At 47.5% G+C, this 27,481-nt stretch overlaps 1 protein-coding gene across 3 annotated transcripts; it reads left to right on the top strand.

Moving 5' to 3' along the window:
• Nucleotides 1-2,467: 2,467 nt before the first annotated feature.
• On the top strand, nucleotides 2,468-24,054 carry STMN1 (stathmin 1). Of its 3 annotated transcripts, none has more exons than XM_026516995.4 (5): nucleotides 2,468-2,554; nucleotides 19,920-19,991; nucleotides 20,482-20,654; nucleotides 22,826-23,017; nucleotides 23,539-24,054. In XM_026516995.4, exons 2-5 carry the CDS (start codon nucleotides 19,979-19,981, stop codon nucleotides 23,608-23,610), a joined length of 450 nt encoding a protein of 149 aa, XP_026372780.1. In that variant the 5' UTR covers nucleotides 2,468-2,554; nucleotides 19,920-19,978; the 3' UTR covers nucleotides 23,611-24,054. The 3 variants fall into 3 exon arrangements, with proteins under 3 accessions (XP_026372780.1, XP_026372778.1, XP_026372779.1); XM_026516993.4 differs by lacking the exon at nucleotides 2,468-2,554 and adding an exon at nucleotides 18,181-18,249; XM_026516994.4 differs by lacking the exon at nucleotides 2,468-2,554 and adding an exon at nucleotides 19,238-19,257.
• The last annotated feature ends 3,427 nt before the right edge of the window (nucleotides 24,055-27,481 follow it).

The following is a 27,481-nucleotide window of genomic DNA, read 5'->3' as shown; positions in this document are numbered from 1 at the left end:
CACTGTGTTCAGTACTGAGGACCCAAGGAAATCTCCAGGCTTTGAGGAATTCAAAGGGAGAAGAGACAGATGTAGACAAAGAATGATGGCACGTAGATGTGAGGACTTTAAAATGATGTCCGCAGTCGAGACCTCTCATTGAGGTGTCCCGAGGTGCTGTGGGATTTAGAAAGGGGTGGGGTGGGCAACAGTTGGGACCAGAGAAGGCCCCACAGAAGGAAGATGAGGAGGAAGGTGATAGGGGGCGTGTGCAGGGGGGTGGAGAGGTAAGAACGTGCACGTGTGTGGACGGGTCTGTGGGTAGGGCAGCATGGCTGGAGCGTGGGCTGTTTGAGGAAGCATGGTAGCTGTTTCTTATTTTTGGAATGGAGCCTCATGGTCACCCTGGAGTCCTCTCCGCGGCGTGCTTAGGTAGGTATGTGTGTGTGTATTGGGTTGCCTCTGGGGAGAGATTTTCTGTTGCTGGTTTTTTTTTTTTTAAGATTTTATTTATTTATTCGACAGAGATAGAGACAGCCAGCGAGAGAGGGAACACAAGCAGGGGGAGTGGGAGAGGAAGAAGCAGGCTCCCAGCGGAGGAGCCTGATGCGGGGCTCGATCCCATAACGCCAGGATCATGCCCTGAGCCAAAGGAAGACGCTTAACCACGGAGCCACCCAGGTGCCCCTTCTGTTGCTGTTTTAAACTGTCTCAGCTGCTACCCGGACCAGCTCATGATCCCTCACTTCTAAGTCAGTGCAGTGCTGTTCAGGTTACAACCTCAACTGCAGGGTCCCGCCATCTCCGAGAGCGCCTAGTGCTGGCAGTTCCTCAGAGAAAGTCTGGTTGCATTGGTTTGCTGCCGACTGGCGTTTAACTCGCCCCATGATGCGGGGTCTTCAGCCAAGCTCTCATGGCTTGGTTTCCATTGGGCCCAGCATCCACCAGGCCATCCCATCCCAGGTCCAGACAAGACTGGTTTTGATCACAATCCACTACAACTTTATACATAAGAGAACACAGGATGCCTTCTTCAGAAGGGACTGTGAATGGGGCAGGTAACTTAGCTTTCCAGAATTCATCTCATGGATGGCATTTAATCTGCACAGACTGTGTTATTTATCCTATGAGCCCTTTCCAGTCGGGACAGTAGGGTCCAACGTTGCCATTTCATGACTTCTTTTCTTTTTCATCGATCCTGATCTTGACCCAGTTTCCCCTACAGAGAGCTGTGTGGATTTCTGTCTTGGACAGAGAGAGTTGGAGCGGAGGAGGAATCTTTAGAGATCACAGTCCTACTTCACAGATGGGGAGAGTGGGGCCCAGAAAAGGCAACAGCCTTGCTCAAAGTTGCACAGGAAGTGCGCTGCAGGGCTAGGCCCAGAACCAGGTCCTCTGACTCTAGTCCGATTTTTTTGGTTGGTATATAAAGGTGCTTCTGTGCTTTGGAAGTGTTCGTGAACCCATCTGCTGTGTACGAGGCAATATGCCATATCCTGGGAAGAGACAGCCGTATAATCCCTGTCCTCTAGGAAGTTACAGCCAGGGTAGCAGAGCGCAAATAGAAAAAGATAGCTGTTTGATTTAAGACGGCCCTGGGGGAAGCCGATATAGTTAGGCAAATTTGGCTATGTCTAGGGGTGAGATCTGTAAAGTTCCGAGTGCCCGCCTAGCCCTCCGTGAGCTTCTGAGAGAGATGATTATCAAGATTTTTTGTTTAGAAAAGAAGAAAAAAAAAAGGTTTCAGTCTTGTTAGAAGCAGACAAGCCACAGCAGGACTTCTGGACCAGCCATAGGCCAGCAGAGAGCAGTGAGGAGCCTGAGGGAATGCAAACGAGTCAGATGGGGGACCCGATTCCCAGTGGAGCTGTCCCCTAAGCCATCTGCTCTTGAAGATCCCTCCTGGCAGCCCGGAGCAACTGGGGAGCAGGACGGGGGTCTCTGAAACACAAATCCCCAGTGGTGATAAGGCCACTGGGCAGAAGGCTGTTTGTCTTTCCTCTCTCTCAGTGAGTGGAGTTTATAAAGGACACACGGAGTATTTTTTCTGGCTGGCCCAGTGTCCTTCCCATGCAATGGCTAGGGGCTGCTATCAGAGGCTCCTGAGAGTGGCCATGGATTGGCTTCCAGAAAGACAAGTTAAAACCCTGCTCCAAGGTAAGCTCCTGAGCCTGGACCCTGGCAAATTAGTCTTTTGGCCTGGTTGCCATGGAGACAGACAGGCAGCAGCTGCACTGGGAAAGGAACCAGAAGCTTCACCAACATCTAGGATTCTGAGACAGCCATGGAGGGGGAGGGGGCTTGACACCGCCCTTTCTCCCCCAGATACAGAGGCTCCTGTCTCTCCCCGCCCGCCATCCCCGCCCCAGTGCCTAGATTCAGAAGATCTGGTGAGTTGCCCGAGTCACAAAAGGAGCCATGGCGATGCTGGCTCCTGAAACCCTGCTTTTCTTCCTTCCAGGCCAGTGCCCTCCTGCAGCACCATCATTGTCTCCTGCTCAGCTTTTGGAGCAAACAGATCTTCCAGTGCTGAGCTCCTGGGCCCTGGGAGGGTTCCCTAGCTCCCTCCTTGGAGGTGAGTCCCAGAGTGTGGGCCACCGGAGGCCAATTTGGCCCCATGCTCTGTTGCAGTCTCTGGAGAACCTGGCAGAGGCTGTGTGGGGATGTGACCAGCCATTGTCTGGGAAAGGAGCTTGAAGCTGAGCCTAGAGGGAACTCGGCAAATGATGGGGTTTATTGTTCCCTCATTTGAGGCTACACGGATATCATTAATGTGTGGCTTCAAGTCCTGCCCTCCCTTGCCTGGTGGAAACCGGTCCTTGGCTCTCCCTTCCTATGGGTTATCTCTGGAAATTGAAGGTGGGAGAGTAGGGGCCTGGGATCCAGGACGCCTGAGTCCACTTTCCCAGCAGAGCTGCCAGAAGGTTGTGTCTCAGCGTCTCGGTTTCCTCCTCTTTGGTAAGAGGAGAAATGAGCCTGGTATTGTCTGGGGCGTTGCACACCTGGGTGGTGCATGTGACCGGGGTTGTTACCTAAGAGAGGAGAGCCCTAAAACAGGGATAGTGGAAAGCTGGAGAAATCCAGAGGCTACTACCCATCAGCCAGGATTTTTGATGTTGCTGTTTTAATTATGAAGGTCGTTCATACGTGGGCGTGGAGAAAAATTCTGCCAAAGTATATAGAGTAAATAGGGAAACTGACCCATCACTTCAAACCCCAATCCCTCATTCCTGCTGAAAACCACTGGTAATTTTGTTATGTATCTTTTTAGATCTTTCTCTGTGCATACTTCCCACCCCCTCCATACTATATTGTTTTCATTACACAAGTGATATGAGAACACACGTTTATAAGAGAAACAAACACCGCAGAAAAATGTAGAGTCCAAAGCAGAAGTCTCCTTTACAGTATATTCCCTTCCCCAAAGACAACTATTGGTCAAGTTTAACATCCTCCATACATTTACGTACAAACACAAACACAAGAGTTTCAGCTTTTCTTTCTTTAGCATAAATGCAATCATAGCATCCACATTCTTCTGCAAGTTGCTTTTCCTGCCACAATAATACATTACCTTGGGGCACCTGGGTGGCTCAGTCGTTAGGCACTGACTCTTGATTTCGGCGCTGGTCATGATCTCAGGGTCGTGGGATTGAGCCTCACCTCCAGCTCCTTGCTCAATGTGGAGTATGCTGGAGATTCTCTCTCTCCCTCCTCTTCTGCCCCTCCCCTCGCTCACTCTTGCTCTCTCTCTGTCTCTCAAATAAATAAATCTTTTAAAAAATATATGTTACCCTGTAGATTTTTCCACGTTGGTATACCTACCCCATTCTCCATAACTGCTGCTTAATATTCTCCATTATGGATATTCTGTACTTATTAAACACTTGAATTGTTTATAATCTTTTGTTATTCATATTATGCTCTGAGCATTTATCTATCTATCTATCTATCTATCTATCTATATCTATCTATGTAGGGTTTATTTCTAGAAGTAGAATTGCTAGGTTGACATGTTTTTATATCTTTAATTTTTCTAAATACTGTGGCAATTTATTTTTAAGTGTTTTGTTTTGTTTTTTTAATTATCCGAGACATGGATGCTCATTACAAAAAGTGGAAAAGTATAGAAAGCTGTGTAGGGGGAAAAAACACTCACAGGCCCTCCACCCACTTGCCACAATTGTTTACTTTTTGGCATGTTTGCTTCCAGTTATTTCCTATGACCCACTGTTGTCACCGTGATCAGATCATCCTGCAGAGATAATTTCTGCCCAGCTTTTTTTATTTAACGTAATACACATTTTCCTATGTCACTAAAATATTTTTGTAAGCATCCTTTTTATGATTTCATGATAGGCATTGCATGTACATACCATAATTCCTTAGCTATTCCTCTATTGTTAGACTTTTGAATCGCCTGCAGCTTTTTCACTATAATACCTCAGTGAATATCTTTTTGTATAAATCTTTGAAATCCAATAATTTCCTTAAGCTAGATTCCCAAAAGGAGAATTACTGGATCTAGACATAGGATTTTAGTGCATCTATTTTTTTAAGTGAAATTTTGAATTGCTGATAGGCACACGTGGTACATAATTCCAAAGGTACTAAAAGTTACACAGTGGGGGCGCCTGGGTGGCACAGCGGTTAAGCGTCTGCCTTCGGCTCAGGGCGTGATCCTGGCGTTCTGGGATCGAGCCCCACATCAGGCTCCTCCGCTATGAGCCTGCTTCTTCCTCTCCCACTCCCCCTGCTTGTGTTCCCTCTCTCGCTGGCTGTCTCTCTCTTTCTGTCAAATAGATAAATAAAATCTTTAAAAAAAAAAAAAGTTACACAGTGAAAAAAAATGTCTTTATCATGTTTGGTCCCTCGGCTGTGGTGGTTCTCCATAAAGGCAACACTATTACCTGGTTTCTTGTGTATCTTTCTTAGGAAAAAAAAAAATATGCGTGTACATATGCACACATATATGCCTACATATGTAGTCTTTTCTTAAACAGAAACAGCATATTGGATGCATACTTTTGTACTTTCTCTCTTAATATTTTTTGATGATTGGTCCGTACATAAAAAGAACCGCCTCATTTTCTAGGAATATTGCATAGAATTTCTTTAAATGGATGTGCCATAATGAATTCTATTGAAATGTTTTGAGGTTGGTTCCCATCTTTCGCTGTTGGAGCTGTGCAGTAAGGAATGTCCTTACATATGTACCGTTTTGACCATGTGCTAGAGTACCCATCTGTAGAACAGATCTCTTCGAGGGGAATCGCTGGGTCCCTGGAAATGTGCACTTTACATATTGCTAGCTAGTGGCGGTCTCCTTAGAAAGTGCGAATTTCCTCATTAAAGGGCAAGGACAGCTTTTAAACCTCTTGATTCAAATGGCCAAACTGCTTTCCAGAAAAGTGTTACCTATTTACACTCTTGCCAACAAAACACCAGCGCTCTGTTCCCTTCTCCCACGGAGTAAAAATAGCACGCTGATGTTTGTGGTGTTTTGTGCTCAGTTGTCATTTTTTCAAAAGGATCTGTGAAAGACTAGTGAAAGTGAGCAAAGAGTTAATTTTTAAACCTAAAACCGTTTTAAAAGCACAGGATCTGGGAAAATGTCCTAATCCCACTTTTGTCGCTCTATATGTGTGACCTTGGGAAATTGCGTGTCCTCTCCGAGACTAAGGTCTTAGAGTTGTCCGGGGGAGGAGATGAGATAATGCACTCAGTACAGTGCTTGGCATGTAACAAGGGCTCAAAACGTGGTAGCTAAGAAGAAAAGTTTGCTAAGGAAAAAATGCCAGCCCTCCAAGTAATCCCAACTGAGAGAGGAAGGGAGCCTTCCAGGCTCTGAAAAGGAGGCTGGGCGGTGCCAGCTTTGTTCTTTCCCTCAAATTCTCCCTCTGGTCTTTCCTGCCTTGAAGAAAAAAAGGGAAATCTGGCCAGCAGCCCCTGGGGAGAAGCACCTCACACTAAGACTAGCTCTTAAGAGGGACTGGGATCTGGGACCTCACCCAGAGTCCCCTTGTGCGCCTCGGAGGAGGAGCGCAGGCAGGGTTAGTCTTCGTCCTCCGTGGGGGTCCCTGTCGCGGGGCTTCCACAGCCCGGTGGGAGCCTGGGAAGTGAAAAGTGCTGACCCAGCCTTGCATCTCTTACTCCCAGCTAACAGCAGACCGTTGCTGCCTGTGCCTCCCGGGGTCCAGCATCTCAGAGCTGCCCCGGTGGGCGCGGCCGTGTGCTTGCTGGCTAGGGAGGTCCTTGTGACTTGTCATTAGTGCAGTTCTCTGCAGCGCTCGCTCTCTTCCAGCCACCCAGGCGCTGGCTGCAGGGCTGGGGCAGAACCAGCCCACCCTCGAGGTGCTGCAAGTGGCAGGGCGGGGTCGCTGGGGCTCGCGCAGGGTGCTGGGTGCTGCGGTCGGCTTGGCGAGCCTGGGATGCAGGGTGGCCTTCGTGGGCTCCGCACCTGCAGGAGTCCCAAGAGGCTTGCCCTCCCCCACCTCCCTGAGCAGGGCTGCAATCAGCTGCTTAGAGACGCCATTTCTGTCCCCACCCTTGTCTGGGTTGGAAGAGCCAATCACGATCTTCGCGTGGAGCTGTGAAAGCTGCAGGTAGAGACCAACTCGGGTGGGAGAGCGGATCCATGGAGCACAGTGAAGCCATTTTCTGGGAGGCTTTGGAGTCATTTCCACTCACAGTATAATCACTGGCTGAAGGATTTCAGCCTTTTCTTCCCCACCCGCCGCCTTATACCACAGCCTTTCCCTTGATTTTCCAGGGAGAACGGACAGTGACCATATGGCGTGGTGCAAAGATTGAGCCCCATGGAAGCAGGGGGCGTGGGGGCTACTCTTGGCCCTGAACCCAGCCCTGCTCTCTGACTATGAGAAAGCAGTACAGCCCCAGGCCTGTCTTCTCATCTATAAAGATGCAGTGAGGAATAGAGTTAGACCATGTCAGATATTGGTGAGGGTTGTGGGGAAATGGGTTTATACCCTGTGCCCTGACAATTCTATTCCTTGGTTTCTACCCTGGAGAAATACTTAAGACGGTACATTCAAGGAGGCTGGCCACTGCAGGATCATTTTCATAACAAAGCACTGAAAACCATTCAATGGCCATCAATAGGGAAAGTATAAATAAGAGTCTGTTTTCATAATGGGTCACTATATTGCAGTTCGAAGGAGTAAATTGGAGCTATATGTGCAGGGACATGGACAGAGCTCAAAATATGTTAGGACAGAAAGCTGCAGAATAATGAATACAGCATAATACAGCTTCTGCAACGTAGCCAACAGAACTGTGGTATATTCAAACATATGTAATGCATTTTTTTTTTAAATGAAAAGATACACTTCCAACTCAATAAGAGTGGCTTTCTCTGGGGAGAGGGGCAGGGAGTTGGGATAGCCAGTGGTGGTGAAAGGGAACTTGTAACATTCTGATTTTTTATTTTAAAAAATGACAGTGTGGGGCGCCTGGGTGGCTCAGTCAGTTGAGCGGCCGACTCTTAATTTCATCTCAAGTCATGATCTCAGAGTCCTGGGATCAAGCCGCACAGTGGGCTCTGCGTTCAGCAGGGACTCTGCTTGAGGATTCTCTCTCCCTCTCCCCCCCTCCCAGTGCTCTCTCTCCCCTTCTCTAAAATAAATAAGTAAATCTTAAAAAAAAACAAAACAAAACACTAAATTCCTGTCATTGAAGCCACCATGCAGCTGTGGCACTTTGCTAAGGCACCCCAGGAAAGTAATACACCCCACACCCTCCTGCTTAGATGGGGGCTGCACTCTCCAAGGATCTGAGTTGGCAGGTGCCCAAGCTGGGAATGGATTTGAGGGAGGGGGCGGGCAGGAGACCAATTAGGAGGCTGCCGTGGTAATCCAGGAGCGTGGTGGGGTCTGCCAGAGCCCAGCAGTGCTGATGCTTACTAATCGATACAAGGGCTTAGCAATAAGCCTGTGAAGGTCTATAAATCAACCCGAGTTCCAGTGACACATGAGCTTCTCTTCCCCTTGCGTATTCGCTCTTGTACAGCATCCCACCCTTCTCCTGATACCCCCGCCACCCCCACGTCCCGGGCTTGAATCCTACTCAGTCTGTACTTTCCCCCGCCTTCCAATGGGTGTGATTTCAGCGGGCTTGGTTTCAGCTTCCTGTGACAGCTGTAACCTCTGTTCTCGCTGAATTGCTAAGATTGCTGATAAACACCAACTGCTTGGAAGTTTGGGAAGTAATTGGGAACATGTCCCCATGCCAGGCCATGGAGAAGTGGTCTATGGAATGGCCCAGGAATTTAATGAAGTAAGAGTAACCTGTAAACCCCTTCTGTCTTTAGGCCTACAAGCCCCCATTCAAGAAAAAGACTAGATCTTATAAAATGAAAGCCGTCCTCCTAGCCCCATGTGGGAGGAAGAGTCCACTTACTTGTCCAAAGCCCCAGAGGCCCAGGAGAGGGTGAGTGCTACAGCCTTACTGTCCCCACACCATCTTTCTTGCTCACATTGTGTTTATTTGGAAAAAGGTGGTTGGAGGAAACAATAGAAAGCAGTCACCCCAGCCTCCACATTAAAAGAAATGTCACTGGGTAAGAAGACACGGAGCTACACACAAGGTGGTATCCCTAGTTGGATCCTGGATCCGATGGGAAAATGTAGACTCCAATTAAAGCTAGCCATTTCGTTGATAGTGCTGTACCAGTGTTAATGTTTTAGTTTGGATAAATGTTCTGTGATTATGTAAGATGTTGACGTTAGGGCAAGCAGGCTGGAGGGTATATGAGAATTCTGTGTACTATCTTTGCAACTCTCTGGAAATCTGAAATGATTTCAAATTAAAAGCTTAAAAACGAGTAAAAAAAATATTTTTAAACGTCCCCGGAATGGTACTTTTTGAATTGCAAGAGACTAGACTCCAGGATAAACCCTCAGTTATACTGCCTGACCTGTGGCCCTAAGTGTTGTTTAGTGGTCAAAAAGACATCAGCCAAAAGATTCAGTATTTGCTGAGCGTCTGTTCATGGCACTGTAGGGATATGAGGAGGAAATCATATATAATCCTACCCTCAAGGAACTCATTCTCTAGTGAGGAGTACAAAGATGTGTATGGTTCGACTCAACACCAGGCATAGTATGGAGGAGTCAGAGAGATGAACCAAGACCTTGAGGGTGGAGAGAATTTCAATAGACACAGAGGCCAAGGGACTCCAGGCTGAGGGTTAGTATCAGCAAAACACTGAAACATATTAGGTGTACGACTTTTCACGGAGCTGGGAATAGTGCAATAAAACAGATTTGGAGGGGGTCGTGGGGGGGGTAGGGGTTTCAGAGACAGGAGTACCTAAGATCAGTCAGGAGGACAAAATTCTCTTCTGTTCTTAAAATACAATTGTTTCATATTAATAAAAATAATATGTTCACTTTAAGAAGTTTGGGAATTCCAGAAAAGTACAAAGAAGAAAACTAAACTCAATTGTTATTTTACCCTCCAAACAAATACTTTGTTGCATTTTATTTTGCTCCTATTTGAGTTCATATAGTACACACAGTTGGGGAGCCTTTGTTTGTTTCTTTTATTAGCATAATATCACAAGCCTTTCCCCATCTCATTAAAGAGATTCTTAAAGCATGAAGGGAGTCCACCTTCCTCCTACTGCAAGAATCTTTCTTGCATTCCCAGCAGCTGAATGACAAATCTTTGTCTGGATACCTTCCATAGCAAGAATCTCATTCATTCTTATGAGGTCCATTCTGTTGTTAGCCAAATCCTTCCATGCATCTTACTTGCGCTACCCTCTAACGATCCTTTTTTGAGATGACAGATCTTCAAATACATCAAGAATCAAAGAGTCTCAGAGTTTACTTGATCATGAGGTAGACTGCAGTTAGCTCACGGAGGGTCGCAGATGCCATGCCAAGGATGACATAAATCCAAGGGAGTCATCCACAAAAAAAATTTTTTTTTTTTTACATGTTAGGCATCTGTATGTTTCTCATCTGGTGTGCCCCAAAGTTTAATCCATCAAGTATTTTCGAGCAGAAAAGTGGCATGATCAGAGCTGTGCTTGAGAACTCACACTACAGCGCTCACCTATTGAGGGTTTGTTACGCAGCAGACACTAATGCTAGGTACTTTACATTTAGCATTTCAGGCTGTTGTTCCTGACAACAACCTTAGGAAGTTGGGGCATCATCCTGATTTCACAGGTGATGAAACACAGGCCTAAAAAGTGAGAAGCCATCTGCCCACGCTCACACGAGTAGTAACTGGACAGTCCCCCGCAGCATCATTTAAAGCATAGAATTCAAATTCCTGCTGTGACATGAATTAGCCGCGGGGCCTTGGACAAATGTCTAAAGCTCTCTGGGCCTTTCTCCCCAATCTGGAAAATAATAGGGTTAGCCGGCTAAAAGCACAGGCTTAGAGCCAGGCTGCAAAAGCTCTTCACTTCTGTGTAGCCTAGTTGGACTAGTGATTCAATCTCTGCAGGCCTACTGCTAACATTTGCCAGACCCGAGGCAGGAGTATAAAAGAGAAGCCCACATACCTTAGGTCTAAGTATGTAAGAGTTATAAACCAAACTCACACACTATTTTTTAAAAATATATGTTTTATCCTTCTACCTTGAGAAATATGCCCCTGTAATAAGCTAGAATGGCAGGTTTTGAGTTGAGAATTCTTGGATTCCTTGGAGTTCCAGGTCAGAGCGTGACAGAGCCAGCCCCTTTCACTTCCTTTTTCTGGCCCTCATGCCCAGGTTCTGTCCCTACCCCTGCACCCAGGATGGAAGGATGAACCAGGGAAGGGGCTGGCAGAGAGGCTGAAAGTGGACTCAGGTCATTTGGACAGGGAATTCTGGAGTCCCGGATACCCACGGGTTCCAGGGAGGCTCGTATCCTTGGCCCCAGGGGATAGCTTGCCTGGGAGAAGGGGCACAGCTGGAGGGTTGGAGTGCAGCCCTTGAAAGTGCAGGGCCTAGGGCGAGGACCCTGTTTGGTACTACGTCTAAGGAAGATACTGTGTCTCTGTGTCTCAGTTTCCTTTAGAGCGACCAGCTCATCCAGGTTTGGCTAGGACTTTCCTACTTTAAGCACTGAAAGTCCTGCATCCCAGAAAACCCCTCAGTCCTGGGCAAGCCAGGGTAGTTGGTCACCCTTGTTTCCTCAGCTTTACAGTTAGGCTAATAATATTTCATAAGATTGTTATGAGGATTAAATGAGTTATCTCACGGAGAGTGTTTAGACCAGCGCCTGCCTCATGGTAATTATTCTGTGAGTATGTTAGCTACTGTCATTTTTGTCCAATTATTTTTACTGTATTAAAACACACATAACAGGGATGCCTGGGTGGCTCAGTCGGTTAAGCATCTGCCTTTGGCTCAGGTCATGATCCTAGAGTCCTGGGATCGAGCCCCATGGTGGACTCCTGCTCAGCAGGGAGCCTACTTCTCCCTCTGCCTGCTACTTCCCCTGCTTATATAAGCTCTCTCTCTGACAAATAAATAAATGAAATCTTAAAAAAAAATACACATAACAAAAAAATACACGTATAAAATTTGCCATCTTAACTATTTTTTTAAAAGATTTTATTTATTTTAGAGAGGGAGAGTGTGTATAAATGGGGGGAGGGGCAGAAGAAGAGGAGAGAGAGAATCTCAGGCCAACTCCCTGCTGAGCATGGAGCCCCATGGGGGGCTCGATCCCATGACCCCAAGATCATGACCTGAGCCAAAATCAAAAGTCAGATGCTTAACTGACTGAGCCACTCAAACACCCCCTTAACTATTTTTAAGTATTCAGTTCAGTGATATTAAATACATTCATAATGTTGTGCAGTCACCATCACCACCCATCTCCATAACTCTTTGCACCTTGTAAAACTGAAATTCTGTCCCCACTAAATAATAACCCCCTAGTTCCTCTTACCCCCAGCCCCGGCAACCATCATTCTACTTTCTAAATCTCTATGATTTTGATGACTCTAACATCTCATATAAGGAAATGGAATCATACAGGATTTTTATCTTTCTGTGACTGGTTTATTTCACTGAGCATAATATCCTCAAGGTCCATCCATGTTGTAGCTGGTGTCAGAATTTCCTTCTTTTTAAGGCTGAATCATATTCCATTGTATGGACGTACCACATTTCACTTACCTGCATATCTGTAAATGGACATTAGCGTTGCTTCCACGTTTTAGCTATTGTGAATAATGCTGCCGCGAACACGGATGTACAAATATCCCTTCAAAACTCTACTTTCAGGGGCGCCTGGGTGGCACAGCGGTTAAGCGTCTGCCTTCAGCTCAGGGCGTGATCCCGGTGTTATGGGATCGAGCCCCACATCAGGCTCCTCCGCTATGAGCCTGCTTCTTCCTCTCCCACTCCCCCTGCTTGTGTTCCCTCTCTCGCTGGCTGTGTCTATCTCTGTCGAATAAATAAAATCTTTAAAAAAAACAAAACAAAACTCTACTTTCAGTTATTTTGGGTGAATACCCAGAAGTGGAATTACTGGATCATATGGCAGTTCTATTTTTAATATTTTGAGGAACCTCCATGCTGTTTTCCACAGTGACTCTACCATCTGATGTTCCCAACAGTGCACAAAATCTCCAGTTTCTCCACATCCTCTCCAACACTTGTTATTTTCCGTTTTTTTGTTTTGCTTTATAGTAGCCATCCTAATAGGTGTGAGGTGGTACTTGTTGTGGTTTTGATTTGCATTCCCCTAATGCTTAGTGATGTTGAACATATTTTCATGTGCTTACTTGCCATTTGCATATCTTCTTTGGAGAAATGTCTATTTAAGGCCTTTCTTTGTTCATATTTGAAGTAGGTTGTTTGTTGAGTTTTAGAAGTTCTCTCTGTATACTGGATGTGACTCCCTTATCAGATATATAATTTGCAATTATTGCCTCCCATTCTGTGGGTTGCTTTTTGACTCTGTTGATAATCTTTTGATGCACAAAATTTTGAATTTTCATAAAATCCAATTTGTCTATTTTTTTCTTTTGTTGTCTGTGCCTTTGATGTTACATGTAAGAAATCATTGCCAAATTGAATGTCATGAAGCCTTTGCCCTATTGTTTCCGTCTAAGAGTTTTATAGTTTTATAAACATTTAGATCACTGATCCATTTTGAATTGATTTTTGTATATGGTGTGAGGTAAGGGCCCAGCTTCATTCTTTTGCACGTGAATGAATATCCAGTTTTCCCAGCACCATTTGTTGAAAAGACTGTCCTTTCCCTATTGAATGAATCTTGGCGTTCTCGTCAAAAGTTATTTGACCCCATATACAAGGGTTTATTTCTGGGCTCTCTATTCTATTCCATTGGGCTGTATGTCTGTCTTTATGCTAGTACTACACTGTTTTGATTCCTGTAGTTTTGTAGTAAGTTATGAAATCAGGAAGTGTGGGTGCTGCAGCTTTGTTCTTTTTGTAGCTATTATCATCTTAAAGGTTCCGTTCTACTAGAAAATGCTAACTTTCTATAATTGGAGACTTGGGTGAGAAAGAGGGAAGAGTTGAGTCTGACTGAAGTTTTAAACCTGGAGGGAGAGTGTCTAGCAAAGCCACCAGCTAAATGGGAAACTTAAATGTTAGGACATGCAGCGAGAGGACTGGCAGGAGTAGGGACACCTTGGCCATTGTTCCACTCACACATTTAATATGGGCACCCTTTACTACATTTCAGTGACTCAAAAATGCCATTGATTTTTAAGATACTATTATTTTATGACCCACTAAGAAAATACGCGGTCAGTAATTTGACATGCTATTTATTGTCCTCAGAGACAAAAACGTGGAGAAAACATAAGATGCATAGCCAGGCACTGTGTCAGGCATCATGGGGGGGGGGCGTGGGGCGCAATACAGCCAAGAAAAAGACCCTGCCTTCAAAAGGCTTCCAATCTCATAGCGACACCTGCAGACACTTCCACCACTGGACGGAGTGGGAGGAGGGCTACCGTGCAGACACCAGAGCTGTTCTGAGATCAGCTGCTGCTTGTCAAGTATTTACAGGAGTTATGAATATAGACAGAATTGACAGCCACATCTTTCTTGGGATTTCTAGTCCTCCCCCTCCTTTTCCCCGATGCCTGAAATTTTTAGGGACAAAGCCTTTCACACCATTTTTGAATGAATTGAGATAATTAAAATACCACATGGTGAGTGTTGAACTAGTACAACTCCTGTGCAAGGCAGTTTGGCACTGTCCAAATTACAGATGCATTTGCCCTTTGACCTCACAATACCACACTAGGAAAAGGTCTTGCAGATCTACTCACCCATGTGGAAAATGTCATATATATGTGTGTGTGTGTGTGTGTGTGTGTGTGTGTGTGTATGGTTATTCATTACAGCAGTGTTTGAAATAGCAAATAATTGGGAATAACCTAAAAGCCATGGATAGGGCACAGATTAACTAGATTATGGACTATTCATACAGTGGATCCCAGATCAAGGAAATGCTTGATGTATAAACAGGGAAAAGATCCCTGACATGTATTGTGAGGTGAAAAAATGCTAAGTGCAGAACCGTTACAGTTGACTACCATTTGTATGATGCAGGGGGAATGAGAATACACATCTACAAACTTGTTGAAGAGACTCTAGGATACCCAGGAAATTGATGACAGTGGTTATGATTGGGGAAGGTCGGTAGATTTGCCAGATGGGGACAGAAAAGGGAGGAAGACTTTTTATTCTTTCTCTCTTTTTTTTTTTAAGATTTTATTTATTTTTTAGAGAGAGAGAAAGAGAGAGAGAGCATGAGCAGTGGGGAGGGGCAGAGGGAGAAGCGGACTCCCCACTGAGCAGGAAGCCCAGTGCAGGATTCGATCCGGGGACCCTGGGATCACGACCGAGCCAAAGGCAGATGCTTAACTGACCGAGCCACCCAGGTACCCTTTTTACGCTTTATTTCTAAACTACATGAATGGGTTTTCCAAAATGCTAAATTAATTGAATTTTTAAAAACATCGAATAGGAAGAGTTAACCCAGTGACTCTGATTCCCACCAAAGTGTGGGAATTCATTCATTCATCCATCCATTCATTCAATAATCCATTCATTCGTTCGTTCCATAACCTATAGTAATCAAGAACCTTCTCTAGCGACAAGAGTTAACACGTGCCAGGCGTCGTGCTAAGCACCCTTATGTAAGTTTTCTCATTTAGTCCTCACCACCCTTCTGTGGCGCAGGTGTCTAGTATCACAGAGGAGGAGATGGAAGATGACAGTGGAGGGTCTTGCCTAAAGTCAGCTGCACACAGGCAGGTCCCACCGTCCTGGGCCAGGCCCTGTTCTGGATCAGAGGGATGTCGAGATCCAGGCACAAGCCCCGCCCTCTTGGACTTAATGGGCTCCTGAGGGAGACGGGCATGTAAAATAGATTCACAGACAGGGCTTGAACAGGGAAGGGAGTGTTAGAGCACAGTGCCTAAGGATTAGGGGACAGAGGGAACAGAGAGGCTGGGGACAAGGAGAAAACCTCTCCCACAATATCCTTTGGCCAAGGACAGGCCCCATAAGCGCTGGAACCCGGCGGCGCCCATGCGAGAGACAACCCCGGCAGCCTCAGAGCCAACAATGAACAAAGGCTGCAGTGCTCTGTAAGGACAGAGGAGATCTGACAACAGCCCAGCGCGTTTGATCAGTGTAGACATCCCTTCTAGACTTTGAAGCCTGAAGTGCTCTCCTTTCGCTGTCTACACAGATCAAATAAGCTGGAGGGCTGCCATATCTTGCCTTCACTCTGTGCTAATCCCTAGTCACAGTCAGCTCCACGGCAATCCGACCAAACCATCTGAGCGGAGGCAAAAATAATTCTCACAGGCAAAGATAGGCACTTCCAAGATGTGAACATTAACTCCTTGCTGCCACTTCAGGAGGGAGTGGCTTTTAAAGTGAGTTTTAGCCAGCTTCCAAGAAAGGAGCTGCTGCTCCTCTCCAAAGTGAAGTGGCAAAGCTGTTTTCTGGCCTTCGAGTTGAAAGCCCTTCCTATTCCAGGGCTTGTTTAGGAACACCCTATAGACAGAGTTGACAATCAATAGCTGCGGTCTGGCCCTCAGAAAAGCAGCCCCACCTAGGAAACCGGGATCACCTCACCACACAAGCACCTTTTTATGCAAAGGATTGTTAAAGGGGCAGCCTTACCCCCGCCCCCTCAGGCCTCAAGCAGCAGTGAGGAGCTCAGGAAATCCTTGTGGCAGGACTAGGCATCTAACAACAAACCCACCAGCTAAGTGGCACCGTTACAAAAGATTAAAAATCTCCATGAGTTCTAACATCTTCGTTCCTAGCTGTGGTTTCCATGGAAATAGACATCTGCTCTAGGGAAAAAGGAAAGTTGGGGGGGGGGGGAAGCGGTGTAAGTGCTTTAAAATAATCAGTGTTTTGAAAGATTTATTTTTTTTCCTGTCACAACATTAATAGTCAGAAAGGTAAGATTTTTGCATGGCAATATCTTGTATTTAAAAGAAATATGCATCAAATGGGTGGGGCCTTCCTCTGCAAACCTCCAGTCCAAGTACAAAGACTTAAGATAAAGGCTGGTTTGGGGATAATAGACCCCTCGGCCTTGGGTTCCGGAGCTCATTTGTATTGTCTGCCAATCTGTCACTTTCCGGTGAGCTCTCATCCCCACCCCTTTCCACTCATTCTAAAGATTTCTCAGATTTTGCTCAGAAAACCGACAGATGGAAACACCTGGCTGTTTTGTGGCTTTCAGGGCTCAGAATCTGAATCATTCCTGGTCTTGCTCACATGCTAAGGGAAAACCATTTCGATTGGGGGCGGGGGAGAGGCTGACCCCACACAAGGGCGATTGTTGGAGAAAATGCCACAACAAGCATATTTCAGGCAACAGCGCATTGCTAATTGTTTGCTACATTGTGTGGTGTGTCTGCTGTCTATATGATCCAGTTGTCCTTGTCTTGCGCACCCAGTAATTGTCTTTATCTCTAGCACATCCCCAGTGACTGGCTGGACATGCAGAGTCTTTTACAATTAGGACTGTTGTTTCTGCAGAGTTAGTCGTATTTGTTTCTTGGAATGGGGAGACTGGACCCATTGATTAATAAAATGAAGGTGTCCTTCCACCCAGTCGGGATCTCAAAGCAGGTGCGTTGGTGTAGTGACCACCACCGGAAGACCAAAGACACAGCCTTGGTCTGGGGAATGGGAAGAGGGATCTGGAAACCGTGTTCGTTTTATTTTTCTTCTGGCCTTTCTGTGGGGAGATAGCTCAGGTCAGTCCAATTTCCTTTGTGCCTCTGCTGTACTTCTCCTCAAACCAGGCCAGGAAGAACCATGACCTTGTGGTTCCCGCCTTTGTTTTGATTCTTTAAAAGGGCCCAGCACTGCACTGGAGAGCACGTGCTCCAAGAACAAAAGCAACACTTAACTGCGGTCTGTGTTGTCTAGAACGGCTGTTGCTCTCCTTCCCTATCATCAGGCAAAAGGCTAGGCAGAACAGACGGAGTCTGCATTTAAGCTCAGTAACTGTTAGACCAAAAGAGATCAAATTCCAGAGCCTTAGCTTTCCCCACACGGTTCTCTGGTCACCAGCTCCGGGACGCAAGAATAGGAGCCAAAACGCGCATCGTGAGGAAGGGCCACGCCCGTGACCTGTTAGGGCTGAGTGGGTAAGGGATTACGATGATGGCACAATGCAGGTTACACGCGGATGTCGAGGTAGGGCTCCGGGTTGCAGGGGGGCCTTACAGGGGCAAAGAATGGCATTGTCCTGTAACAAGGGCTTGGCGTCTTAGGTGGCAGCACGGGGTGGGGCACCGTAGGGGCACTGCGCTGTCCGAGTGTTGCCCTTGGGGCTATGCGGGGCACGTGGCTCAACGGAGGAGGAGTCCAGGGGGCCACCACCCTCTGAGAGGTAGGGAGGGACCCCGCCCCGCCGGTCCCCGCCCTTTTCCTAGGGATGGAAAAGCTGGTTCCGACCCAGGCTAGGGGCTACAGTGTAGCCTTCTCCCGCAGCCATACAACCGTCCAGGCCCCCTGCTTATATCCGGGGAGACCCCCAAATGCCCCCCACCCCTCGCATTGTCCGCCTACCTCGCTAGCCTGGACTACACTTCCCGAGGTGCTCGGGGGTCCCGAGGGGCGGAGCCACCTGGGCTGTGGGGGAGGGGGCGGCACGTGCCGCGAGTTTCAGCCAATGGAGAGCCCGGTGGGGAGGTCACGTGCCGCTGTTTGGCGCTTTTGTGCGCGCCCGGGTCTGTTGGTGCTCAGAGTGTGGCCAGGCGGCTCGGACCGAGGAGGTGGGTGAGGGGCCCTGGAAGGAGGCGGCGGGAGGCTGGGGGCCAGCGAGAGGGACGCGGCCGGCGGGAGGGGCCGGACCGTGGCAGCGACCCCCTGCCGGAGGGCAGCGGGCGTGGCCGCGGGCCCCAAGTGGGACTGGCTGGCGGGGGTCGCTCAGCTTTGTGTGTGGCTCGGGCGGAGTCTCGGCTTTGTCCCCGCTCCCTGGGGGCGCGGCTACCGTGGGGAGGGGGCGCGGTCAGCCGGGCAAGCTCCGGGCGTTAGCCCGGGGTGCCGTCGAAGAGACAATAGGGGGCGTGGGCCCTCGTTTGCCGCCCTCCTTTCCGTTGCAGCCTCAGCCCCGCTGGGGTCCCCATTGTCTGAAGGGGCGGGGCGGCTCCTCTAGAGGGCAGCGGCCTTAGCATCGGACTGCGGGCGGCTAGGGCCGCTCCTCCTTCCCGCTGTCGCCTTCGCCCAATGCTAGGGCCGAGCCCGAGAGGCCGACACCCCACGAGAGCAATCCGGTCCTCGCGGCGGGGGGCGCGGACAGCTAGGGTGGAGGCAGGTTGGGTGGGAGTGAAGGGAGGAGGTGGCGGGCCGATGCCTGAGCTACCTCACGGCCGGTTCCCTGGGCCTGCCCCACCCGCCGAGCTGCTGCGGGGGTGGGGGTGGCCTGGAGATGTTTTTGGCGGGAGTTGGGGGGGGGGCTTCAGCGCGGGGCGAGCCCGGGAAGGGCGGAGTTACCCAGATAGGACCGTTAGCCCCGCCCATCCCTCCCCTTCCCACGCGCGCGGGCTACGGGGTGTTGTGAGTTCCGGGAGATTCGAAAAGGCGCGGGGAGGAAGGGGGCGGGGCCAGGGGCCGGAGCGCAGGGCGTGCTCTGATTGGCCGGGGGCGGCCACCCGCTTTTCCTCACTTGGACCGGGGCCACGCCCATCCTGGGTCCGGTGCTGCGTCTCATGCCTTGCCGGGGTTGGACCGTTCCGCTGCTTAGGGTTTTAATTTCCAGCTGTTGGAACCTGCAGTCTTAGGTTTTCTTACTAGCCTGGGGTGTACAAGGATAATGACCTTAAAAAGAATCAAGGAGGGATGTAGAATTTTTTCATGATATAAGGCAGCAAATGTAACCTAAAGCCTAGAGGTTCATAAAACTGATCAATTTTGCTCGCTGTTGGATAAGGAGCTTAAGCCCCTAGAACAATAGGAGTTCAACATTACTGGTTAATATTAGCTTGGGCGTTTTGTTTTCCACCATGGCAGACGCAGACAAAGCAGGGGTGGGCATTTCATTTGCACAATGAGTTGTAGGCAGTATTAAGATGGCTCCGGTCTCGCTGTTGAGTTGAATCTGGAATATCTTTCCGCCGTTTCGGGGGAAAATTTTTAGAGTTTTTAGGGAAAAAAATATATTGTGACTTAACGTCGTCTAAGTTTTAAAATCCAAGATGTTTTTTGAACGGGCAAGCTCAGTTGACTTGATTTTTCTGCCCCTAAGGTTCTGTTCAGTTCAAATTTACCAATGTTTCAGTATTTTCTAGATTTTTATGATTTTCTAGTTAATGATGTCTTATTTAATTCCACGGTAGTGATTTTTCTGACACTGATTTATGTGAAATTTGATTTGAGGTCCCTTTGGATCAATGACCTAGAAATGCAAAGAAATTGATCGCATGCTTTTGAAAATCGTTTTCAGGGTTTCCTTGCCAGTGGATTGTGTAGAATACACTGCCAGTCTCTTGTCTTCTGTTCACCATGGCTTCTTCTGGTAGGTAATCTGTTTGGAAAAGCTGAATTGTGATGGGTTTAGGATTTTATAATAGGAGATGGATTCAGGTCTTAAGCTATTAATTGGGAAGTTGTATTTTGGTCTTATCAAAAAACCCATTTTATAAATCGGAGAATAAAGAAAAAAAAATTATCACTTGATTGTACTGAGAGCTCCTAATTGTTTCATTATATGATGATTTGGCTTGGTCTAGAGCAAAACTGTGGAGTTTTGCACAAGTCTCTTTTGTTTATGAAAGTGATTGTCAAACACTGATATGTTAGAATGGTATTTATTGATCCAAAAATACTGAGCTTTGATTTTGTGGGAGGGTGGTATTCAGTTAATTTCTTGCCTGCAAACACAGCTTCTTCAGCAGCCTGAATTCTATTCGTTTAAATTGATTTGGTTTTTAGAAAATTATAGGCTGGTTTATTAGAATAGGAAAGCCCCATTTTTTTGAATACGTTATGAATATGATCAAATCCAGATATCCAGGTGAAAGAACTGGAGAAGCGTGCCTCAGGCCAGGCTTTTGAGCTGATTCTCAGCCCTCGATCAAAAGAATCCGTCCCAGAATTCCCCCTTTCCCCTCCAAAGAAGAAGGATCTTTCCCTGGAGGAAATTCAGAAGAAATTAGAAGCTGCAGAAGAAAGACGCAAGGTAAACATCACAATTCACAGAAAACAGGATATTTATTTATGTAATGTGGTGAATCAGTTTTATTTCCATAACAGGAAGAAAACAGAATTGTAGCTAGATGTGATTATAACTGTGAAAATTACATATGCCAGCAGCTACAAGAAAATGCCAGACATTTACTGAGCTCCTATTATATACCAAGTCCTTTACTTCTGCTTTTCTCCTTTAATCCAATGACCCTCAAAGGATAGATGTCTGAGATACTGAGATGAGAAAATGGTCTCAGAAATGTTGTCATTTTCCCAAGTTCTATAGCTAGTGAGTGAGTATTGGAACCAGAATTCAAGCTTAGGTCTGTCTGAAACCAAAGTTCCTGCTTCTCTTGCTTTCTCTTTGAAAAATAGATTTGTTAGTGGATGATTGTTTTTTCTTTCCCTTTTTTTTTCCCTGTCTGGTTTGGTTTGTTGTGTGCTTGTGTGGCTTTTTTTTTTTTTTTTTTTTTTTTGAGAGCTGTACAATAAAAACATTTTAAATTGCTGGTAATGTGATTGTGTTGCTCAACTGGCATGATGATATTGGGGCAGTTTTTCTCTTACCTAAGCAATTCTAAAAAATATCCATTTTTAAAAACAAATCAGAGGGGCGCCTGGGTGGCTCAGTTGGTTGTCTGCCTCTTGCTCTCAGGGACTTGAGTTGAAGCACTGTGTTGGGCCTGGCCTGAGGGTGTGGAGCCTACTTGAAAACAACAACAGCCCAAATCAGAAAGATCAACAAATATTAATATGCTTATTATAGAAAAATTGGGGATCAGAAGTTTATACATAGGAAATTAAGAGTATTCATTATCCTACTTCCCAGAAATAACCATTGTTAATATTTTGGTGCATTTCCTTCCATTCAGTATTCTTTTCATGAAGAACTTTATATAAATTCTCATTTATTCCCTTCTAACAACTCTGATTAAGGTGAGTGGGTTTAATTTTAAAATTAGGGAGGGGGGCCTGGTTGGCTCAGTCAATAGAACATGTGGCTCTTGGATCTTGGGATTGTGAGTTCAAGTCCCACGTTGGGCATAGAGTTTACTTAATAAAAAAAAATTTTTTTAATAAAATAAAATGAAGGAAAGTAGGCACAAGAAGGTGAGGTAGTAACCTGTCCCTGACCAACACAGTACAGTTTGAAGTCTGACACGTCTGACCACACGTACACAGGCCCCTATTTAAGCTGCTGTAACAAGTGCCCTGTACATTTCAGTGCCACGTGCGTATGTGCCCTGACCCACTTGTCAGCGCTGCCATTCCTGTCCCCCGGAGGAGTGGCAGTGTTTGCAAGGGAGCTTTGTCTGCTACCTGCTCTTCTGTGCAGTTCGAGCTCCTACGGAGGTTCATGGAGCTCTGTGGAGTTTTGAGCTTGTGAGGAGATAGAGCCAACGGCTGGACAGAGAAATTTTTAACGAACCGACCCTGGCGATGTTGTCACTAGCCTGTGCTTCATATAGTGAAACTTGGGACTGGGCTATTGCCGAAGAGCGTGAACAGAACCAGTGGCAGGTGCTCCGTAGTTTTCCTGCATCAGTGATGCTTCTAGGCACGTCGGAATCTGTTTGGTAGCACGCCGCTGAGTGTGGCGTCAGCTGAAGGAGGCGCACCGTGGTAACAGCTCCAGTGGCCTGGAAGTGAATGCAGCTTCCAAAGAGAGAAGCTGATAAGCTTTTCCATGAGACAGAAATCCCCCTGGCTCAAACAGTAACCTGGGGGCTTAGTCTTAAATTCCCTATCATTCATGTTTTTTCTTTTTCTCGATATGGTTACCTTTTTTATCATCTAATTTTCTTCAGGTGGACATTGACGTTCCCTAACCAGTTCTTGACAGGACAGCTCCAGTCCCCAGTGCATGTTACCAGTCCTTTTGTTACCATTAAGCAGTCAGTCTTGCAGGGATTCTCTTAGAGAACAGTTGGGCAAGACTCTGAACAAACTGGGCGATTTTCCAAAGTAAATACAAACACTGGAAAAAGAGGGTGATTTTCATAGTATTTTGATAAAGACGATTCAGGTTCTGACTTAGGTTATATTTAAAGAGATCTCAATTTCTGCCTCTTTTCAGACCTCCCCGTTAATAATTTTGGGGGGGGGTAAAAAATGTAATGCTAAAGAAGCTTCAGAGGGTCTAGCCTGTTAAACATTTTTCAGTCCCATGAAGCCGAGGTCTTGAAGCAGCTGGCGGAGAAGCGGGAGCACGAGAAGGAGGTGCTTCAGAAAGCCATAGAGGAGAACAACAACTTCAGTAAGATGGCGGAAGAAAAGCTGACCCACAAAATGGAGGCCAACAAAGAGAACCGAGAGGCCCAGATGGCTGCCAAACTGGAGCGCTTGCGGGAGAAGGTCGGTGGCCCAGCCTTGCTTTGAGAGGGTCGAGAGCTTTGAAGTCTGCACCCGTGAGGGGGACCGAACTAATTGCCTTGATCAAGGCGTTGGGTGTGTCTGTCCTCAGTTTCGGGGCTGCACACATTAAATGAGAGGTATCTTATTTTAAAATAAGATGGAGCGGGGCGCCAGACTGGCTCAGTCGGTGGAGTGCATGACTCTTGATCTTGGGGTTGTGAGTTCGAGCCCCGCGTTGGGTGTAGAGATTACTTAAAAAATAAAATCTTAAAAAAAAAGGGGGGGGGATATTCAATGATTTCCGGAAAAATTGTACATTCTTGGGAAGAGCAGTAGGAGGCTCGGTCATCAGGTTCCATGAGTGACCCAAGGAAGTTTGAAGATAATGTTTGAGAACTCTGTGTGCGTCCCACTAATACCTTATATAGAATATATGCCCAGAGCTGCCGTCGGGCTCTTTTGGGGTGCGCGGCTTGGCAGGCTTTGTGATTTGCCTGACTGACGACGCTGTTTCTTTCCAGGACAAGCACATTGAGGAAGTGCGGAAGAACAAAGAATCCAAAGACCCTGCTGATGAAACTGAAGCTGACTAATTCGTTCTGAGAACTGACTTTCTCCCCTTCCCCTTCCCAAATATCCAAAGACTGTACTGGCCAGTGTCATTTTATTTTTGCCCTCCCGACAAATCTTCTAGAAGCTGACGTAGGACTGTATAGGTAGATCCAGATTGTATGATGTTGTTTTCGGGGCTAAAGGGGAGAAACTGAAAGTGTTGTACTCTTTTTCTAAAGTGTTGAAGTCTTTCTAATGTAGCTACTTTTTCTTGTTGCATCTTTTCTACTTCAGTGCACCTGGCGTACTGGGTTAACGGCTAGTACTGTATTGGCTCTGTGAAGACATGTTTGTGCAAAGAGTATGTAGTGGCTTCTTTCAAACTGTTAGATGCTGAATATCTGTTCACTTTTAAATCCCAATTCTGTCCCGATCTTACCAGATGCTACTGTACTTGAATGGCTAATAAAACTGCACAGTGCTGTTGGTGGCAGTGACTTCTTTCTGTACAGGTAATAAACTGTGAAGTGACAGAGACCCTCCTAGTTTCTGTTCGTTCCAGATGGGGCCTTTGGCCTCCAGAAACGCCGAGCGCACACGTCGCCACAAGGTCTCTGCCCTGGGGTGTCTCCCTCCGGCCTCTGCCCTGGGGTGTCTCGCTCCGGCTGTCTCGCTCCGGACTCCTTTGCATTGTCTTCTTCCACAATCATCACTTTGTTTCGAAGCCTCGGCCCAGATCAGCTGCTGCGATAGTCTTTCAGATGTTTATTTGCAAACAAGCTTAGTTTTGTCCCCGTGTCCCTGTTAAGGCAGCTTGAAGCCGCACATGGGGTTCCTAGAGAAGGGCTTGGGGGAAATCTCGAGGTCCTGGTTAGAGGTATTTACAGTTTACTGGCTTTCTGTTACAGGCAGGGGTGGGATGTGTCCTCTCATACTTTTCCTGCCATAGAAGCCATGACTCCAAAATTGGGATATTTAATATTCTCTGGGCCCACGTAGCAACGTTTGGCGCGGTGGTTAAAAGGAACCTTTTCCAGAGTAGGATGTGATCTGGGTGGCTCAGGTTGGCATCTCCTTGTTTCCGGAGGGTGTAATATTCACCATTGCCAGAGCAGTGCCTTTCAATTCAGGGAAAGCCTTTGGCAGCTTTCCTATGCTATTTGGGAAATAGCCTTAATTGCATATGATTATTTGCTCCTCAGACGTCTGCATAAAAGCTCTTGGAAGCCACGTTGCCTCATAGTGAGAAAGCGCGTCGGATGACTTCATGCTGGGGGAGGGTCTGCTGGCTGCTGAGCGTGGACTCCTCAGCTCCGGCTTTATCTTTGATTGGGGTTTTACCAAACTTAGAGGTTAATAGTGGTCCATCTCAATCTTTCTCATACGTTGTTAGGATTAAATTGTGTGTGTGTGTGTGTGTGTGTGTGTGTGTGCGGGTGTAGAAGGCCTGGTTAGAACCCTGCTTCAGTATCTAGCACGCATATAAATGACAACTGTTTTCCACCAGAGGCTAGTGAGAGCTAAGTTTATACTCTTAAGTTGGCAAGGGTGATGCAGCTGCTTGTGTGCCTTGAACTGACTTCCAAATTTACCTAGACCAAGATGATCGATTGTAGTTCTGGGGAAAAGCTGAATGTAAAGAGTTCCGGCCACGCAGGGCAAACAAGAACAAGATCAAGTGTAGTTTAGTGGAATGCTAGTTCAGACAACAAATAGGACAAAGTGAGGCTTGAGTGCAGGAGCTCGGCATCAGTCATCCTCAGTCTCTGGCGCGTCGCAGGTGTTGGAGGTTTGCACGGGTAACGTGGTGCCCACAGAGAGCTTTTAGATGCCAGTTTTGAGTAGCTGGGACATGAAGATGGTGTAAAGATAGACACTTGGGGTAATGCTACCGGGTGTCCTAGAGATGGCAGTAAACTGTTCCTATAGGACCTGTAGGGAAAGGAACAGAGCTTAGGAAAAAGCAAGAAAAGAGTCAGGCTGGGCTGAGGGAGGCTACCCCACTTCCCACCAACCCCATGGTGGCTCTGACTTAATATCACGGGGGTCCTAAGTCCCCACCTCGTGACAGTGATGCGTCACAGGGAACCGAAGGGCTATTACACCTCACCCATGAGCTCAGAAGTCCTGGTTTGCTCTTTTACTTCTGACCTTTGGGGAGGCACTTAGTGCCGGGCTGCTGTTTTCCCCTGGACAAAAATGAGAAGGTTGAACTAGGTTAGTTAAATCGTTTTTACTCTTGGCATAGAACTTGGAGGGAAAGAATAATAGACACCCGCGACTTCCGGGGAGTGTGCGTGTACTTCCCCAGCCTGGGCGTCCTCTGTTCTGGCCTCTAGCGCGCATCTCTTCTGGTGGGGCCAGCTGCCCCGACAGCCCCTCAGGCATAGGTAGTCTTGCAAGGCCGGGAGGTATGATCTCAGCCCCAGGGCTGTCATCAAGGAGCCCACTCCATTCCCTTTTGGCTTGAATGGAAAATGAGGCTTGTCCCTTCCTCCTGGGACTTTTGTACCTAGATGTGGTGATTCACTGGCCTCGGTGGAAAGGAGATTCGACGGACGTGAAGGCCCTTAGATCTGCTGTGTCCGAGCACCTCGAGTGTGTCACACACTGGGCTGTCCGCTAGTGATGAAAATGGGGTCCCAGTGCGCCATGTGCTGACGGTGAAGGGGAGGAGAGTTGTGGAACACTTAGCCGAGAATACTATTCTCGACCAGAAGCTTGTACTAACCAAGGGTGCTTCAGTGGCTTGGTGAAGGCGTAACCACAGGCTTCGGTGGCTTGGGAGGCCTAATGGAGGGGGAAAGACTTGAGCCAGTCCTCTGAGGGGTCAGATACGGACCCCAGCACTTAATAATTAATGAAGCCCTTGACAAGCACGCGGTTGGGGAACCTGCCATTGTTACTGGGTCATGGCAGGAGCTCAACAAAGAGCCCCTCTCCATTTCTCCGGTCCTAAGCAATGGAGACCCTTTGGAGGCTTTAGGACACGGAGATCGCAGTATTCAGTGAACAAAGGCATTCTGAGGGAGAGAAAAGCCAGGCAGGGCAGGATGGATTGGGGGGAATGCGAGGGAGAGCGAGGGCGTGGCACAGGGATCCGGGGACGAGGGTCTGAACTGGAGGGGAGCGCAGTGCCCTGGAGCAGTAGACCACCTCCTCCCGGAAACCTGCCGCTGAATCTGGGAAACAGGAGGAGGAAAAACAGACCATTCCACAGGTGATGGGGGCAGCGGTGCCGGCAAGGAGCCACTGTTTATCGAGCCGTTACTTCCAGGTGTTGTTATTGGCTCCGTGGGTCCAACCCCGTGAGGGAGTACAGGGCAGCCCTGCAGTGCAGGGGAGGTAGGCAGGGGTAGGAAGGTCATCTGGCTTGCCCGAGACTCTGAGCCGGCAAGGGTCTAGGGCAAGGAAGGCCCTGCATGCGGACGGGGCTCCGCTGGTCCCAAACGATTGCCGGTGCCCCGGATGCAGCCAGTGCTGCCCTCCTCAGAAAGGCAGTTGGTGACCATCTCCGGCAATGCTGGGGAAGGGCGGTGTCACCCCCACTCACTCCTTTATAAAGGTGTCCCTTTCTACTGGATGGATGATTCTCCCAGTGGAAAGTTCTGATTTCCAGTGATGTTTTAGCGCTCCTAATAAGTCTGTCCCCTCAGATAACGGCTTGGCCACCTTACTGTGAATTCAGTCCGTCTGAATCACTATGAAACGTGATTCACTTAGGAATAAGAAGAAGGGGAAAGGTGAGCTCCTTAAAAGCAGCTTTCCCCTTTGGGTGGGAGGTGGGATTAGGTGCCCCGGAAGTTCCCTTTCAAATCTAAGACCGTGGGTCTGGGTCTTCTCTGCTGGTGAGACTGCAGACCCCTCAGGTTGGGACCCATGTCTTGACCACTGAGGATCCCCCCCACTGAG

Source organism: Ursus arctos, unplaced genomic scaffold (genome assembly GCF_023065955.2).
Source record: "Ursus arctos isolate Adak ecotype North America unplaced genomic scaffold, UrsArc2.0 scaffold_32, whole genome shotgun sequence".
In the NCBI taxonomy this organism is placed as follows: Eukaryota; Metazoa; Chordata; class Mammalia; order Carnivora; family Ursidae; genus Ursus; species Ursus arctos.
This window is presented reverse-complemented; position numbering and strand designations above follow the sequence as displayed.